General features: G+C 39.1%; 1 protein-coding gene across 5 annotated transcripts in view; it reads right to left on the bottom strand.

The window, feature by feature from the left end:
* FAM135B (family with sequence similarity 135 member B) overlaps nt 1-16,914 on the bottom strand; it is a 128,673-nt gene that overhangs the window by 68,450 nt on the left and 43,309 nt on the right. For 4 of the 5 annotated variants that reach the window (XR_015797549.1, XR_015797548.1, XM_088148942.1 and 1 more), the window contains exons 2-3: nt 14,584-14,679; nt 5,207-5,286 (exon numbers count right to left, since the gene is read on the bottom strand). Coding sequence is in view for 3 of the 5 variants with exons in the window: in XM_088148942.1 (XP_088005068.1) it covers nt 5,207-5,286; nt 14,584-14,660 (157 nt within the window). In the remaining 2 variants the exon portion in view is untranslated. Of the gene's footprint in view, nt 1-5,206; nt 5,287-9,712; nt 9,928-14,583; nt 14,680-16,914 lie in introns of those variants that run through there. The other variant, XM_088148941.1, reaches the window with a different exon arrangement.

The following is a 16,914-nucleotide window of genomic DNA, read 5'->3' as shown; positions in this document are numbered from 1 at the left end:
AGTGAATTAATTAAGAGAGGGTCTCTTTGAAGCTCTTGAAGCTCTATACAGCTACATAGATATAATTATGTATCTATATAACTATAGCATTCCCATGCATACAACCAAAAGTATGGATCCAGTCACCTTCGTCATAGTAAAAAAGGAACAACTAGAAAGTCACATGAAACAATCAACAACATCTTCAAAGGAATAAAATTCACAAGGGAAGAAGAAAATAACAACACACTACCCTTCCTGGATATCCTCATCAGCAGAGGAAATGATGGCAAATGAGAAACTCAAGTCTATCGAAAAACAACTACGAAGTGCTCCGTTCCCAAAGTAACAACCCAACCTCCCTCCAAAGGAGCTTTGTAAGAACATTATTGAGATGAGCACAACCACACTGCAGCAACCCAGAATACCAGAAAAAAGGAAACAAACCACCTATAGGTCTTCCAACAAAATGGTAATTTATGCAACTTTATCAAAAAGTGGCTGACCACTCCAGCCACTCCAGCACAATCAACAGAAACTATAAAAAGACCCAGCAGCCCAAGTTGGGGGGGGGGGGAGGAACAGGAGTCATCTGCAACATATAGTGTAAGGACTGTAACAGCCACTATGTAGGACAGACAAGCAGAAGGCTAGCAGAGCACATCCATGAACACCAACTAGCAGTCAGAAGACATGATGAAAACTCCTTAATCTCACCTCACATGGACAGACTCAACCACAGTTTCAACTGGGAAACTGTAAACATCCTGACCAAGCTAAATCCAAAAACACTAAGGAATTCCTGGAAGTTTGGTATTCAGAAAAGTCAGCCATCAACAGGCACATAGAGATAAACAACATCTACACACCATTCAAAAGAGACCATAAAAAGCTAAAAAGGAAACAAAAAGCCAGAACACCTCCTCACCAGCAATCAACACCCAGATAAGCAGGGATTAACACCAGGATTAACACCAGATAAACAAACAGTAAACAATACCCAATTCTGGTCTGTGACCATAATAAGATATTGATTGATTGATAAACGATACCTTAATCAAGGAACTACCAACTTAGACAAACAATCAAGCAGTAAACAACAGCCTAATTAAGGAACTATCAAAGAGAAAACCACACCCCCACCAGCACTGACAGAACAAACTACTGTATATAAATAGAGAGCAAACCCCACTCCTTTCCAGTACTGAAGATGTTACCTAGCTGGGTAATGAAATGTCTGCAAGAAAACAACCAAGCTCAGAGAACCCCAAGGACTCCACAATCTTGAATCTCTTTTTCTCAAAACATTAGAGTCTGTTCCTTTGATAAGTCTGTAATGAGATGCCCCATCCTCTGAGTGTTCGTGTTCGGAGATGCTCTCGTTTCTTTCTCAGCATCAGCACAATCTCTTACGCTAACCCTAACCCTAAACTGGAATCTGTGTTCTGAGGCACCTGTATATTCAGACCATTATCAAAGGGAGGCTCACTTATTGCACAGAATAGTAATTCACCGTAGATCTTAGATGGGGCTGCATTTCCTCTTTGAGACTTGGCACAACTTGGGGGGCCTCCTGGACTCAGAGCTCCTGGTTGAAGAGCACATGGCAGCTGTGGCCAGGAGGGCCTTTGCACATGTACCTTCCGTGCACCAGTTGTGTCCTTTTCTTGACTGAGAGACCCTGCAAATAGTCAATCACACCCTGGCCACCTCACAACTGGACTACTGCAGTGTACTCTACATGGGGCTACCCCTGAAGGCCATCCAGAACTTATGGCTGGTTCAAAAGACAGCAGTGGGAGCAGTAACGGACACGTCTTGTTGTGCTCATGTGTCACCGTTGCTACAGAAGCTGCATTGGCTGCCATTTGGCTTCTGGGTGCAATTCAAGGTGCTGGTTGTTACCTATTAAGCCCTGTATGGCATGGGGTCTGGATACCTGAGGGACCACCTATCTCCAATTGTTTCTGTCTGCCTGATACGTTCCAGCAGAGTGGGTGCACACCAAATCCCCTCTATTACATGTTGTCATGTTACTAGACTGAGGAACTATGCCTTCTCTGTTGCAGCCCCACCCTCTGCAACATTGTCCCCCCAGAGATATCGAAGGTGCCCTCTTTCCTGGGGTACCAAAAAGCCTTTAAAACCTGCTTTGGTCCCAGTCCTGGGTTTAATGTGTTTGGGTGGGATGTGTGTGTTATGCTTTGTTTTAATGGTGGTACTTAGTTCAGGCTGTTTTGTTTTGTCTATGCTCTTAATCATTTTAGTTTGGTATTACATTTTCTAAGCCACCCAGAGTCTGCTGGAGTGAGAAGATATAATAAATTTAATGGAAAAGAAAAATCCAAGTGAAAGAGTATTAGGGCGTGGATCACCAAAGTTAAGTTAATGAAAGGACTATGGCTAAACTACCAAAGTTTAAGTTTAAACTGCTGTTTAAGGCAGTTGGGCTTCTAATGATGGCTTACAATCAAGAAGACTTGTTGTACTTGTACTTGTACTTGTTTCCTTGGGGAGAAATGGAATCACACTAGGACTGAGTCACCTTCCTGATTCTTGGGCCAGAGACCAGTTACCCATAACATATTTGACAGCAAATTATTAGCTATATAATATATTGCTTTCTTGTTGCTCCCAAATTTTGGCCCAAATGCCAAAATAATTGGATGAGCCTAAAGTACAATCCATCATTCTGGAAGGGGAGGGGATGACATGGGTTGATATACTCCTGATTAAAAAAAAAAAGTTTCCCCTAAGCAAAAAATTCAAGACTGGACTGTAACCATCTATAGAACTGTTTGTCTTCATGATTAGACTCAAATTTTCATCCTTTTCTTCCCAAAATCTGATAAAAGTCACCCTGCTCTATCATCAATCCTTCATCTCTGCCTTGCCTTCTGACATTTCTAATTAGCCTATTGGAAAGAATTATTACAAACAGCTTCTGTAATATTATTCCATTATGTGAAGATGGAAATGTAAGATGATCCCATTAATTTCCCAGCGTGGACATCAGTAGTGTAAATGTAGTAGCTTATCTCTCTTATGTTTTATAAACTAAAATTCATTTTTTCAAGGACATGGGGACAGGATGCAGTCAAATAGAATTGTTGGGAAAACAACTGCAAAAATGTTCTCAAACTCTTGTGCTGCGAATCAGGGTGAATGTACATTTAAACCAAGGAAAGGAAAGGAAAGGAAAGAAGAGGGGAGGGGAGGGGAGGGGAGGATATTTAATTAAAAAACACCCTGCTTTTAAACCTATATTCTTTATAATATACTCTTTGATCAAGTGGTTTTGATGTATAGTTCTGGGGATTCTCAGAAATGGTTCGGATTCCTTCATGAGAAATCCAGAGCTAGAAGAGAAGATTCTTTGAAAGATAGCTTTTATGAATCTGTCCTTATAACAATGAACTATAGGGGAACATTTTGATTCACTTGCAATTAATCACCGTTATGTGTTAGCTAGCTGGTCAGCAAAAGGATTTGAACTGTCCCTTGCCAATGTTAATCATGAATTTAACCTTGGAGAAAATATTGGAGAGTTTCTTTCATTCAACTGGAAAATAACTGGTCAAAAGTCATCTCTGCTCCAGAAATATAAGTTCAGAGTTCACCTGGTATTCTGAGTAGATTTACCAATCCTATGATATTTTTAAAATGCTGTGTAAAGATAATTAAATGAAATTAATCCATTGTAAAGCTTGCTGAACCACCAAGAAATGGTATTCATGATAGCTACCCTTTTCCTAGTAAGTTCTACTCAAGAGAATCTGCTCCAAACTAGGCTTCATCTTCATTAAAGATGTTAGTCTTAGCACAACTTTTGGATATGGTATTAACACAGTCATGTATCCTGCTGAACAGGAATAACTTTCAAATCCACCATAATCTTACACCAGCTACAACTTTAAAGGGGTTCATTGGATCTCAATAGATTTATTGTGGAGGAGAGTTAAGATCCAGTAAATCCGCATAAGTGTCATTCAAACTATCTTTAGAAATCAGAGTCTTCAGAAGCAGAATTTTGCTTCTCATATAATTTGCCCTTTTCAGGGCTTAAGCTTTATTTGTTTCAAATCTTTATATACCACCTACCTCATAAAATTGTATGCAATGTCACTCACATCAAAAGACTAAAATACACACATCTTCAAAAATCAACAAAATCATAAACAATGCTAAGAATGACGACTGAAACACCTTAAAATCCAGCAGATCTGGGTGTCTACAGGATTACGGAACAAAGTGACAGTTTCATATTTCAATGATACATCATCCTTGATCTGCCCCTCATACCAGTTTCTAAAATTTAATTTCTAAAACTTTTGAAGTTTTAGAAATTAAATTTGAAATGAAATCACAATTTTTTCAACTAGGTATAATTCCAGAATGCATTAACAAGAAACAGCATAATCAGGTCTGTGAGGATAAACTTCACCCAACTGTAGAAGAAAGATACAACACTGACAATATTTGACTGGGAACTTATGCAGCAATGGTGAAACTAACAGTATATATCTGTTTATAGAATTTATAGAATAAATCGAATCAATTTATAGAATAAATCGAATGTATAAATAAATAAAATAAATAAATATATATATACACAACAGTTTAACCGAATTCAAACAAGAATGGCTTTCATATATAGAACATATCACACAGCAAGACAAACATATATGCTATGGTTTTTAAGGGGATCTAAATGTCTATAAACACTGTAAATCAATCAAGATTAAATACCCATCTACTTTTCCCTAGCAGCTCCTTTTCTTTCTTTCTTTTAATATTCCTCAAAAACAATAAATAATAATACAGTGGGGGCTTTAGTATTAAGTATTTAGTATTAAGGTCAAAGAACTCAACTTTTTACATGCTATAAAATAATTTAATGTGCTTTGCAATTTTTTATTGAAGTCACATTTAGCATTAATTGCGCACTTAAGCAAGTTTATGTTCATTAACATTTTAGAAATCATATTCAATATTGATATATGTTTTTCTCATCTTTCAAGGTTTAATTTACCTTAAACATCACAGTGTTAAGAGTTTCCTGTTCCTATTACATAAATGCCACTGTACTCAGTAACTATCTTTATTCTATTATGTATTATCTATATTTTATAAGGCAATAAACAATTAACTAGGGGGAAAAAACCAGTTTCAACTTACTTTAGTTCTTTTCTCCATTTTGTTTTTCATTAAAAAAATAAATACTTACCTGTTTGTTCACCCAGAATTGCTGACAATTGATGCGGGATCTTAGCTGAAACTTTCAGACTTGTACGTAGCAAGTAATATCTAAAGAAAAATAGGTTTGGAACAAAAAAGGTGGTTAGAAATTAGTACCTTTTCATAATAAGAGTGAATGAAAAGTCCAAATGTGTTTTGGCAAAATTGCCAGTAACTCATATAAATTCATACGAAATTTTATAAAAAATTTGGAGATGTTGCTACAGCAATAATATAGGAGGAAATAAGTAATGGAGTTTTATGGACGGGGTCAAAAATCCTAGATTACTCAAGTGGAGAATTTGGGGGAAGGGTGGTCCAAAGGAGAGAGAAACTGTCTTTATTTTATTTTTATTTCTTTGAATTTCTGGTGGAAAAGTTTGAGCCAAATGCCAACACTCATCATTATTCTTCCTCCTAGATAGGTGACCATTTACTTCCTCAGAATTCCTAGTCAACAGATGAGCAAAGGCTTCATCATGCATGAACATTGAGCTAGGATTGTATGTGGAAGAGTTGGTGTTTTTTTTTTAACCATCCTAAATCCATTTTTCATAGCAGATAGCAGCACCCATCTATCCTCTGCCCACCCCAAGAAATGTCTATGTGGTCATGAAAATCTCAATTGGAGGTACATTTCACAACTGATTTTTGCTTTTTGTTTTCAGGTTTGAAAGTGGTAGCCAATCAAAATCCAGCTGAGAAGTGAGGGAAAGTTCTCAAGAACAGATTTCAGGCCAAAGGTTGTCCACTTCTGGCTAAGGATGAATGCCATAACATGGCATTGTTCTGGGTCAACCAGATGATATATATACATTGGCTACCAGCTCAGAAAAGAAATTTCATGCATCCCAAGCTTTTAATTCTCCCCCTCTTCATGTGCTCATTCACCTAGTTCTGTTGTCTACAAATTAGGGCACAAAATGGATGGAATTTCTACAAGGCTTTGAAGTGCTTCAGATTTGAATGAGATTCCAAGATTATTTGGAATACATGGGAACATGAATGTTTACATGTCCGTTTGGTTGCTATCTCACCAAAGAAAGCATGAATGCAACAACCTAGCCCGATGGTGGGCCTGATCTGCTTCTCAATGAATTTAAGCACTACTGACAGCAACTTAGGTTCCAGGGGTAGGACCTGAGAATTGCATTGTATTGCCTTTGGATGTTCCAGTTGGGAGAAACACCCAAGAATCTTCAGTGGAAATGAATAGATTCTTGAAAAGGTTAACAGTATTTCTCAGAAGGCTTTCTAGATATCAACAATGCTTCTTCTTGATAATATTGATTTTTGTTTTAAGCATGAAGCCTAAAACAGTAATACTAGGAGAGCAAAAGGTTATTCCAAAAAAAGAAGGATTGGATTTCCTTTGCCCACCATTATCTATGCATATCTCATCCAGAAATGTAATGATTGGAAAAAATGTGAATTATCTACTCCAATGATTTCCAATCTTTTTCATTCCAGGAGCTTAGAGATTCCTATATGCCCTGGAGGATCATGCACACAAAACCAGCATCACTTAGTATATCACTAGGAATCTTCTTCCTTAAAAGGCTGAATTTATGCTGTAAATGCAAAAGATGTTGTGGCCAATGTTGTGGGTGATGTTATGTTTCATTGTAAAGCCAGAGTAGAACATAGCACACATCTTCAGGAGAAGATATATTGGTACATCACTTAATGGGGTGTAATATAGGCCAACATGTAGATTTTACATTGGACATACTAGCTAGCCTCTTCCCAAATTGTAAATGTAAAAACTTGCATATGGCAATTGTAGTTATGAGAAAGAATAGAAACAACAAGCTTCTTTAGAGAGTCAGAAGATCATTACTGCTAAAGTCGGGGAGCAGAGAGCAACTTCATAGGCCATGCAGTGGCTGTGCAACAGCCATTTTAACAGAATACCTACAAGAGGCTCTCATGATGCCAGAGAGCCTACTAGTCCAAAGAGCTTGCCACCCTTGACACAGAACAAACTCAAAACGGGCCTTATTTCTCAATATTCTTCATGAGCCAGAAAGGGAGAACCTCCTTTTCTCAGTATTTCATAGGAAGCCTATGAAGCAAAGGAGAGCCAGTTTGGTGTAGTGGTTAAGGCATCAGGCTAGAAACTGGGAAAAAATGAGTTGTAGTCTGGCCTTAGGCACAAAGCCCACTGGGGGACCTTGGGCCAGTCCCATTCTCTCAGCCCTAGGAAAAAGAAGGCCAGGGCAAACCCCTTCTGAAATCCTCCCAAGGAAACTGCAGGGATTTGTCCAGGCTGTCACTAGGAGTCAACCCTGATTCAAAGGCACAAAACAAAGTAAAATGAAAAATGAAGCAAACTATGGCTTGCCCATTAAACAGTGGAAGGAATGGTGGCAACTGTTTAATGAGGTTCATTAAATGCAAGCGATCATTGTCACAAGGAGAAAAAAAAAGTAACCTCAGTGCTTGGGGAAATCAAGCACATACAGAGTCTATATTTTACAACCAGTTACATGTAAAATCATAGATTAAAGATGTTTCATGTTGGCTATATTGTTATAATGTAAAATAAATGGATGGATTGATGGATGGATGGATTTAGTTATTTATTTAGGTGTAGGCATCACCCACCTCCAAAACAACTCTGGACAACATCAAACAAATAACAGAATGAAAACAGAATACAACCAACTAATACATAACATGTACAAAGACTTATCCAAAAGGGTATCCCATCCACCCTATCCCAAAGCCTGAAGGAACAGGCAGATTTTCAAGTCCTTCCAGAGTGACATCAGGGTGGGAGTCACATGGATCTCAGGAGGGATTTCAGAGGGCAGGTGGCCAACCACAGAAGGCCCACTTTGGGTCCTGATAGATGGCACTGCTTAATCAAAGGGACCCTGAGTGTGCCAACTCTGGCAACTCATACCTTGTATAGGCGACAACTGGTACTTTAAACCATACTGGCAACCAGTGCAGCTTGTGAAGCAGCGATATCACATGGACATACCAAGGCATGTCCATCACTGCCCGCCCCACTGCATTCTGGACCAGTTGAAGCTTCTGAGTGGTCTTCTATGGCCACCCCATGGACTAAAATAGTACATTTGTGAATTACTCAGGCATGATTGACTGTCTGAAGGGCCTCCCAATCCAGGAAGGGGTGCAACTGGCACAAAAAATGAAGTTGTGCAAAGGTCTTCTTGACCACAGTGACTATCTGCTCTTCAAGCAGTAGCTGTGAGTCCAAGAAAACCCACACATTGTGCACCACTCTTGAATGAGGAACTGCAGCCCCATCAAAGATTAAAGATGGGAAATCCCCAGATCTGGGGACCCCTAATTTACATAGTCTTTGTGTCTTGGTAGGACTGGTAGGATTATGTCAAAGTTGGTTTCTCCCCACCCAGACCCACCCAGCCTCCAGATACTAGGATAGGACTTCAATATATATAATTATGTATACCATAATGCTGAATAGTTCACTTGGTTTTAAACTCCAGAGGATCCAATTTCTAAATTACTTTACCCCTGGGTTATCTTGAATTGTCAGCATAGAGAGGTAGAGATGGGTATCATGTATGATTCAGTAATGCTATCTATGCAGATAATTTGTTATAATTACTTTTAGAGAATTGGTATACAAATCCTACTTCTTTGTTCCCATTCCAGAATTGGTTTCATTTTTTTAAAAGAGAGAATTAGTCAAATATATTCAGAACAGCAACTCTTGTATATAACATCTCTGTGGTTGATCCATAATAGTACAGTTACTGTTCAGGCATATCTTGAGCTCCAAGTGTTAAAATGTCTAAAGTCTAAAACAGAGAAAAAGCAATGCCAGCATTTTGTCTTGACACAGAAGAGTTTATCATCCAGCAGGATGCCGTGAAGAACAGGCTTGTGATCACAGCATGTCATCACCCTGGTAGATTGTTACACTACCTGTCTCATAGCATTTGTCGGTGACCAATTGCTCCAGAACATATGTTTTATTCTCCAGATGGGGTGGGAAATGCCTAGCTCAGAGAGAAGCTGAGAGTGCTAAAGAAATATCTCCAGGCCTGTGCCCAAGGAGACATACTATAGTTATAGAGACCTTTTCAGGTATAAAACAGATTTGATCAACCCTTTTCCCCTTCCCTTTCTCCTCCTCCACCTCCTCCTCCTCTTTTCTCCTTCTCCTTTCCCTTTCCCCTTCCATTCATTCCCCTTCCCCTTGTCCTCCTTTCTCCTCCTTCTCCTTCTCTTTTCCCTTTCCCTTTCCCCCTCCCCTCCCCTTCCTGTTCCCTTTCCCTTTCCCTTCCCTTCTCCTTCTCCTTTCTCCTCCTCCTTCTCTTCCTCTTTTCCCCTTCTCCTTCCCCTTCCCTTCCTCCTCTTTCCTCCTTCCCCTCTCCCTTCTCAGAACCATAAAAGGTCTGATGCCAGTGGGATTGAAAACTTGGCTCTATTTCTCATGAATAGCCCAGGAGAGCTTAAATGTGCAAAAGCACTGCTGGATTCCATCCAAACTCACCTGTTGTTCATACTGAATTGTTGGCAATTGTGCAAGGCAGGGTTATTTTCTCTCTGGCCTCTGACTGAGTAAACACTTCAGAAAGTACATTTAGTGCTGTGGAGAATTACTAAGCTGACAGCCAAAGACTGAAGTCTTCTGTTCACCATGTGATAGCTGTCTTCCAAAGATCTCTGTGGCCAAGAAAGCTCAGTCCATGGTTTGCAGGACATTGTCCTGGGAGGAATGAGGAATTGCATCTCTCCACTGGCAACAAGAAAAATATGGTTCCTTCCCACTCCCAATACCTCTGCCGCAGCTGATCAAGCTAGCAGTTAGATCTTATTTCAAAATTAATGATAGAGCAAAATCTTACAGCACACCGGGGGGTGATTCCACAATATGGAGTGGATTTCAGCACCAAAGTACATTCCAATTCATATCTATGTTTGAAAAGGCAAAATGGATACATCTGTATGAACTCACCAACCTGATCAATATTTTAGCCATGACTAATGCTTACTAATAAAACCATAGTTTTAGCATTATTCCAAATAATGATCAGACAGCAGTGGTAGAATGTCTACCGGTGAACTATATTATAAAAGGGATTAGATAGCAGCTTAACCTATTTGCAGGGTGGGAGGAATAAAAGGCATTGCTTTTATCCCAGTATCCAAGCTGGTGGGAGTGTCTTCTACTTTGTCAATCCCACCTCATGCAATATCCAGTTACTCCTCTGGAAGAAAGAAACACGAACCTAAAAATATTGCATGGAACTAGTTTGCTGACAAGCCAAGCATCTATGCTCAGACAGTGCTGTTTCCAAAGGGGCACATTTCCTGCCCCCAGAGACATCATTACTGTTTTTATTGTCTGGGAGCAAATATCTCCTTCAGTGGTTCCATTTTAGTTCCATTAGAAACCAACATTTTGCTTGTTTGAAGGCATCATCACAAAATAGCTGATGCCCAGCCAAATGATTACTTTATCTTACAACAAGCTATTCATTTTTGGAAGCTTTTCCTACCAGGGCTGGGAAAGAGGCAATTATACTGCCAAGAAATAACAACACGTACCTAGCCCACAGATTAATGGATGTATCTTTAAAAAAAAAAACAGAGCAAAATGAATATAAACTGATGACAGCATTGACTTGCATTTAATCACCTACTGCCTATGTGGCCAACATTTTAAGCAATTCAAGTGCCAAGGTTTCCAGTCAAAAGTGTAGAACACTTGCACTGGAGAAGAGAAAGATCTGCAAAGGAGAGAAAAACAAACCAATGCAAAAGACCCATTGGACTGAATATTTCACTAGGTTTTATTTTAAACTCTTCTGTTTTCTCAGAATTGCTTGAATCTTTCACCCATGTTGCACCCTTGTGATACATAGTGACATGTCAGGGTGAAGATCAGTTGGAGGCCATTCGGGCTAAGTTAAATCCTAGATAACTACAGTACAGGAGGTTCTGTTTACCAGCTGCTGACAGAATGACATCTTCCAGTATACCCTGAAGGAGACCGGAAGAATGTCTAAACTACCAACCAGAGCTAACAAAAATGTTAACAAGCCATTCACTAAAAATAAAATATGGGATCAAATTACTGATTTCTTACAACCCCACCCCTCCAAATCAGAGGGGGGGCAGGTTTCCTGTTATATAGGAACATTTTGGAAGTATGGATTCTCTGTGTTCTCACGTCATTATTTCTGAATATAGTCAACTGAATCAAACTATTTATAAATTCAGGTCCAATGTTTAATCTGCAGAGTTTGAGAATCCATCCATTTCTTTATGGAAATATTTCTATTTCTTCTAAATTAATATTTCTTTCAACGGAGTAGCCCACAATTTATCAACAAACTCTCATAAAATTCTCACATATACTGAATGACCTTACAACAGGGGAGAATGGAATAAAAACTTGTGTGAACTGAGCAGATAAATTAGTTAATTGATCTCAGGCAGATATGGGTAACTTTATTTTTCAGCTTAGTAAAGATTGTCAGAAGCTTTAAGGTAATTTGGAAAAGCTCTACTCTCACAAGTTATAAAATGAGTTTTGATGGAGTGAATTTAGATGAGGAAAGGAACCTTCACATTTGTTTCTCTTTCAAAGAGTACATTATATATGCCTGTCCTTCAGAACTCAATAAATAGCTCCATGCTTTCTGTTTAAAAGAGACAATAAATTTTCATTTTGCTTGCTTCCCGCTCAACATTTTCTAATGTTTCTCACTGTTAACAAATTATTTACTGGATTTATTCCCAAGCAACCTTTAAGCAGCATAGAAGGCTTTACTAGGTTTTTACTATTTATTATTTGATGCATTCTATAGACTCTTTGATTCACGTTACTACCCTATATTAGGAGTGAGTCTACTGAATTCAGTGTGGATTATTTCTGGGTAGACTTGTACAAGGCTGAATATTTTAAACTTTAATGGAAGCCTTGGGTTCCTCCTACCATAGAATCACAAGAAAAGCTTGCATCATTATCCATGTCTATACTTCCATCTGATCCATCATGCTACCAGGTTTCAGAGTCGCCAAGCACTATTAGTTTCAGTCGCTTCCCATTCAGTGATGGCTGTTGACAAACAAGCTTCAACAGGACTATTCAGTGCTTAGGAACCACATATGGCAGCTAACTGAAACATGAATGAATAGAATATTTGTGAATATATACAGTGGAATTGTTAGGTGTATTTACTCTGCTTAAGTCAAGCTGGGGGAGAAGGAGATGTGTACAGACCCTTCCCATTACAGATCATCAAAATTCCATCCCATTGGCTGGGTAGAGCTGAAGAAGATATATCAGCATGTTTGGGTGAAAAATCTGAGAATTGGAACATAGTCCTTCCAATTTGAAATTTTGGGCTCTAACTAGAAGATTGGAGCAGACTTTGACTTTTATAGTACTGTGTTTTCTATTTCCAAAAATGGAGGTAGAGTAACAATTTCCTTATTTTTTTTTTTTCCTTCCTAGTAAGCTTTGGGACAATCTTTGGTACCTCCTCACCCTGCTTCTTTACTTTACAGGAGGCTGCATCTCATCTTGTCTGAGCATAGAAGCTAAGCAGAGTTGGGCTGAGTTATTATTTGGATGGAGACAACAGGGAATTCTAGGGCAGTGGGATAGACTGGGAAGTCAAAATGGATCTCAGAAAGAAGGCCGTGGCAAGTTGCAGAATTGCTCAGAAATAAGGACGTCACTGTTGCTGAAAATGCATCTGTCCACATGGGCACCAGGAATCAAATTCAGTTTGAGGGAACTGCTATTTTTCTCAACCCAAAATACTAATTTTAACATGAAAATGCTGTCCAACACTTCATCTAAGATGGTAACAATAGAGAGATGACTTGAGGCTCTATCTTTTCCCTTCTTCTCGCTTAAGAAAGTTTTTTTTTTTTTTTTTAATCCATTCAATCATGTCTGATTCTCAGAGACTACCTGGAAAAGTCCCTGCAATTTTCTTGGCATGGTTTTTCAGAAGTGGTTTGCCATTGCCTCCTTCCTAGGGCTGAGAGAAAGTGACTGGCTCAAGGTCACCCAGCTGGCTTTGTGCCTAGGTAGGACTAGACTCACGGTCTTCCAATTTCTGGCCTGATGCCTTCACCACTGCACCAAACTGGCTCTCTTAAGAAAAGTACTGCTATTAAATTTTGGATTTTTTTCTCCCTTGCATGCTCATCTACACAGATGCTTTATGCTAAAGTGGTGTTAATGAGTGGCATAAAATCAGCATCTAGTAAAGTTTTTAAAAAATCACCATTTGAGTTTAAAACTATTTGGCACCATCTTTTAATTACCCAAAAGTTCTGCAACCCAGTTTTGATATCCATGCATTTGATTGGCTACAGAAGCAGTTGTGCAATATCAATCAAGACTCTCTGGAAGAATGATCTAAAACTGGAAAGTCACTACTAAGAAGGCCCCCTCCCATCTCATCTTCATTCATAAATGGTTCCTGGAGTAAATCCTCCAAAAATATCCCAATGAGTAGTAAGTAGCATTTCCATGGAGGTAAAGAGTGTTTCCTGAATTGATTATTATCCTGATTCTACAGCTGAGTAGGAACCTGTGTTAATGGTCTGTCTGGTTCAGAGGTAGGCAAACACTTGATGGACCATACATGTTTGGAGTGTCTGGGAGTCTTCATGGAATGGGATGATACAAAATGAGTGAGGAAAGTTTTTCTGGTGGGAGGGCTTGGGTTTTGGAAGGGAATCTGGGAATCCTTTTAAGATGTATGAAGCCTTGTTTTAGAGCTGATACCACAATGTGTAAGTGTTTCCCAATCTTCCCCACATTAATAATTGTGGTCAGAGGTGACCCCACCACTTCTAAAAAAAGGGAATTGTAGGATGTTCACCCCTGATTTTACCTAGTTTTCTATTGCCAACTAAGCAGGGGAGGGAAACAACAACCACAGATTATTATATTTCCCAATTTAAGGATTATGAGTAGAACCTGCAACCAAATGTTGCACCATGGAGTGTTGCTATGGAAATTTGTAGTCCTTCCATCCTATTTCCCCTTTCTCTTAGTTTCAATTTCTTTTTCTCCTCTGTAGGTAGTCAGTGTTCTGTGGTCACCACGCATGCTTAATCATTGCAGCACTGAGCTATTTTTTGTTTGTTTAGTTATGAGATTTACATCCCACCTCCTTCCTCCAATTTCCTCCACTGGTCTAAAGTTGCTTCAGAATGCTGGACCTGAAGCTCTGCCCCTTTTTACATGTGTACAGCTTTGACCACCTGGTCGTGCCTGTCATTTTGAAGCCAACGACTGTTGCTCTGGATGACGCTGGATCTAGGTTGGACTTATTGGAAGGGCTTTCTGCCTTTCTTATTCATGACTTTTGCCTGGAGAAATGGACTCACCCTCTTTGAAAGAGATCAACATTATGGAATTTGTGCAGCTCCACAGAAAAGTTGATAGTTCCCTGGACCTCCGACATGATGTTTGTAGGTCATCACCTGAAAAAAATGAGTAGCAAAAGTTGGTCTATTCATCCAGGATCAGATAGAAGACTTTTCCATGAACTCAACTTACATGTTCAGCTGTCTGCCACCAAGTCTAGACAACAAGTGAGGGCAGGCAAACCTGACCTAGATCTAGCAAACTCATCACATCTCCATAAGGAAAGAGAAGTGGAAATGGGAAAGCCACTGTGTCATTTACATTCACACTACCACACAGCAGACATGGCACACCAGTTTAGCAGTCTGACTGCAAGACATGTTATTCCAGCATTGCAGCATGACTCTGGAGCAAAGAAATACATTCACCCAGTTTCAGCCTTAATTATCTGTTTCATTCAATCTGTTCATCACTCCAAAAGGGAAAAGTTAAGAACAAAAATGAAGCAAAACAAAACACCCATGATTGAAATAATGGCCGAAAGGAGGAGGAGGGGGGAAAAATCTGCTTGCATAAGAAAGACACTGGTCTTCAAAGCATTTTTGGCAAACACTGCATGATGCTCAGCTTTTTCAAGAAGGGTGGGATCCGCCTGAGAAATAGAACCCCCCTTTTGCTTTTTAAATCAACCCCCTTCTCTGTTACACTTAGGAAATAATATCTTGGAGAAACGATTCTTCCTCTTTCTCATACTGTGTGCTGGTTGTTCAGAAATCAATGAAGTCAGATTCAGGACTAAAAATGAGCTGATGCTGAAATAAAGGGCAGTGATGACTCATAAGCTGTGTTCATTTATAACAAGGTATCCAGGGTGGGGGAGGGAAGAAAAAACCTAAGCTGTGATAATAATAATGACACCAACACCAACACTAATAACAGCAATAACAGTAGCAATAATAATAGCAACAACCAGCATTTGCAGAGTGTTCTTCAGAAGACAATATGGATATATAATAATAATGTCATCCTTCAGTGTGGCCATCCATGTCTACCTTTATCCTTGAAAAAATGTCAAAGTTCCGAAGCTATCCAGACATTCAGAATGAAACTTTATTTCCAGAGCAGTGTAATGCCGGATAAAAGAAGCCAGCTTCCTTTCTGCTATATTGGCTAGTACTTGCATTTTTGGCTTAGAGTGTCCACTCTATGGACAATTGTTCTGAAGTCTCTAGAATGCGATGGTTTCAGAAATCAGATTTCGTTGCCCTCCATGGTATTGGAGCCCACTTCTGGTAGAGTAGCGTGTGAGTCTTGTATTGTAGCAAGAGATAGTGAGGGCAACCTGGTGAACCATAGGCGCTCAGTGCAGGGTATGGTACTTCTTTCATTCCCCATATGCACTGCCTTGATTCCCAGGGGGGATGAAAAGTAGGAAAAATGCTGCATTTTTTTTTTAAAGTTAATATATAGGAGTGAGAAATCTGTAGCCCTCCCCAGATACCAATCTGCAGTTGCCAGAGCACCCCAAGATTGCAGCACTGAAATCCAGTCACAAAATGGCCAATTTTCTGTGACCCCTTTTTTCCTTTTGAAGAACTAATTAAATGGCTATGCTTAACAAAGCCATTTCCATCTTTAATTTCTCCAAAAAATACCTTTAATTTACCCAAACCATCCAAACCAAAAAATAGGCCAAAACCATTGCCCCTATCTACTTGATGATGTCATAGACCCAGCAGCCCCAAGGCCAACCAATATCTTTAAAATTAAATGAGGTCCTTGGACTGAGTCCACTGGAGATGGGCAGCCAATAAATTAATAATAGTAATAATAATAATAATAATAATAATAATAATAATAATAATTAATAATACCTTTAACACCATCAAACAACATCTGCCTATTGCAGGTCCTTGGGAAGGACTCGATAGGTGGATAAAAATGCCAAATCCAGTCTAAACATCTGGCTGACTATGCAACCAACCATAATAATACTGTCCTGATATGAGAGAAATAGCCTTTTATTGCTATTCATTAATTTGTTTCCTGCCATGTCAAAAACATTTTTTCCAGTTTTCAGGAGGAATTTTTTTTTTTTTCTGTTGGTAAAAACTTTGTGATTGTTCAGATGACCCAGATGCAAAGTGCCACAAAAATTGATTGCCCACAGCAAAGAACATGGAGATTAAAAATACACAAGGAGGGCATTCTATCCATGCTTGGCCATTAGCCATGTAAGGTTTATATGCTATTGTAAATGTCTTGAAATTGGCTTGAAAAACAACCAGGAGGCATGAATAAATGGTAAAATCTGCTCACCTAAATAACATCTGAAAATCTTCACATTCATA

This window comes from Python bivittatus, unplaced genomic scaffold, assembly GCF_059951505.1.
Source record: "Python bivittatus isolate LINGU-HERP-01145 unplaced genomic scaffold, Pbiv_v1 ctg000590_np1212, whole genome shotgun sequence".
Classification (NCBI taxonomy): Eukaryota; Metazoa; Chordata; class Lepidosauria; order Squamata; family Pythonidae; genus Python; species Python bivittatus.
Note: the sequence above shows the minus strand (reverse complement) of the source record. Positions and strands in the feature narration are given on the sequence as shown.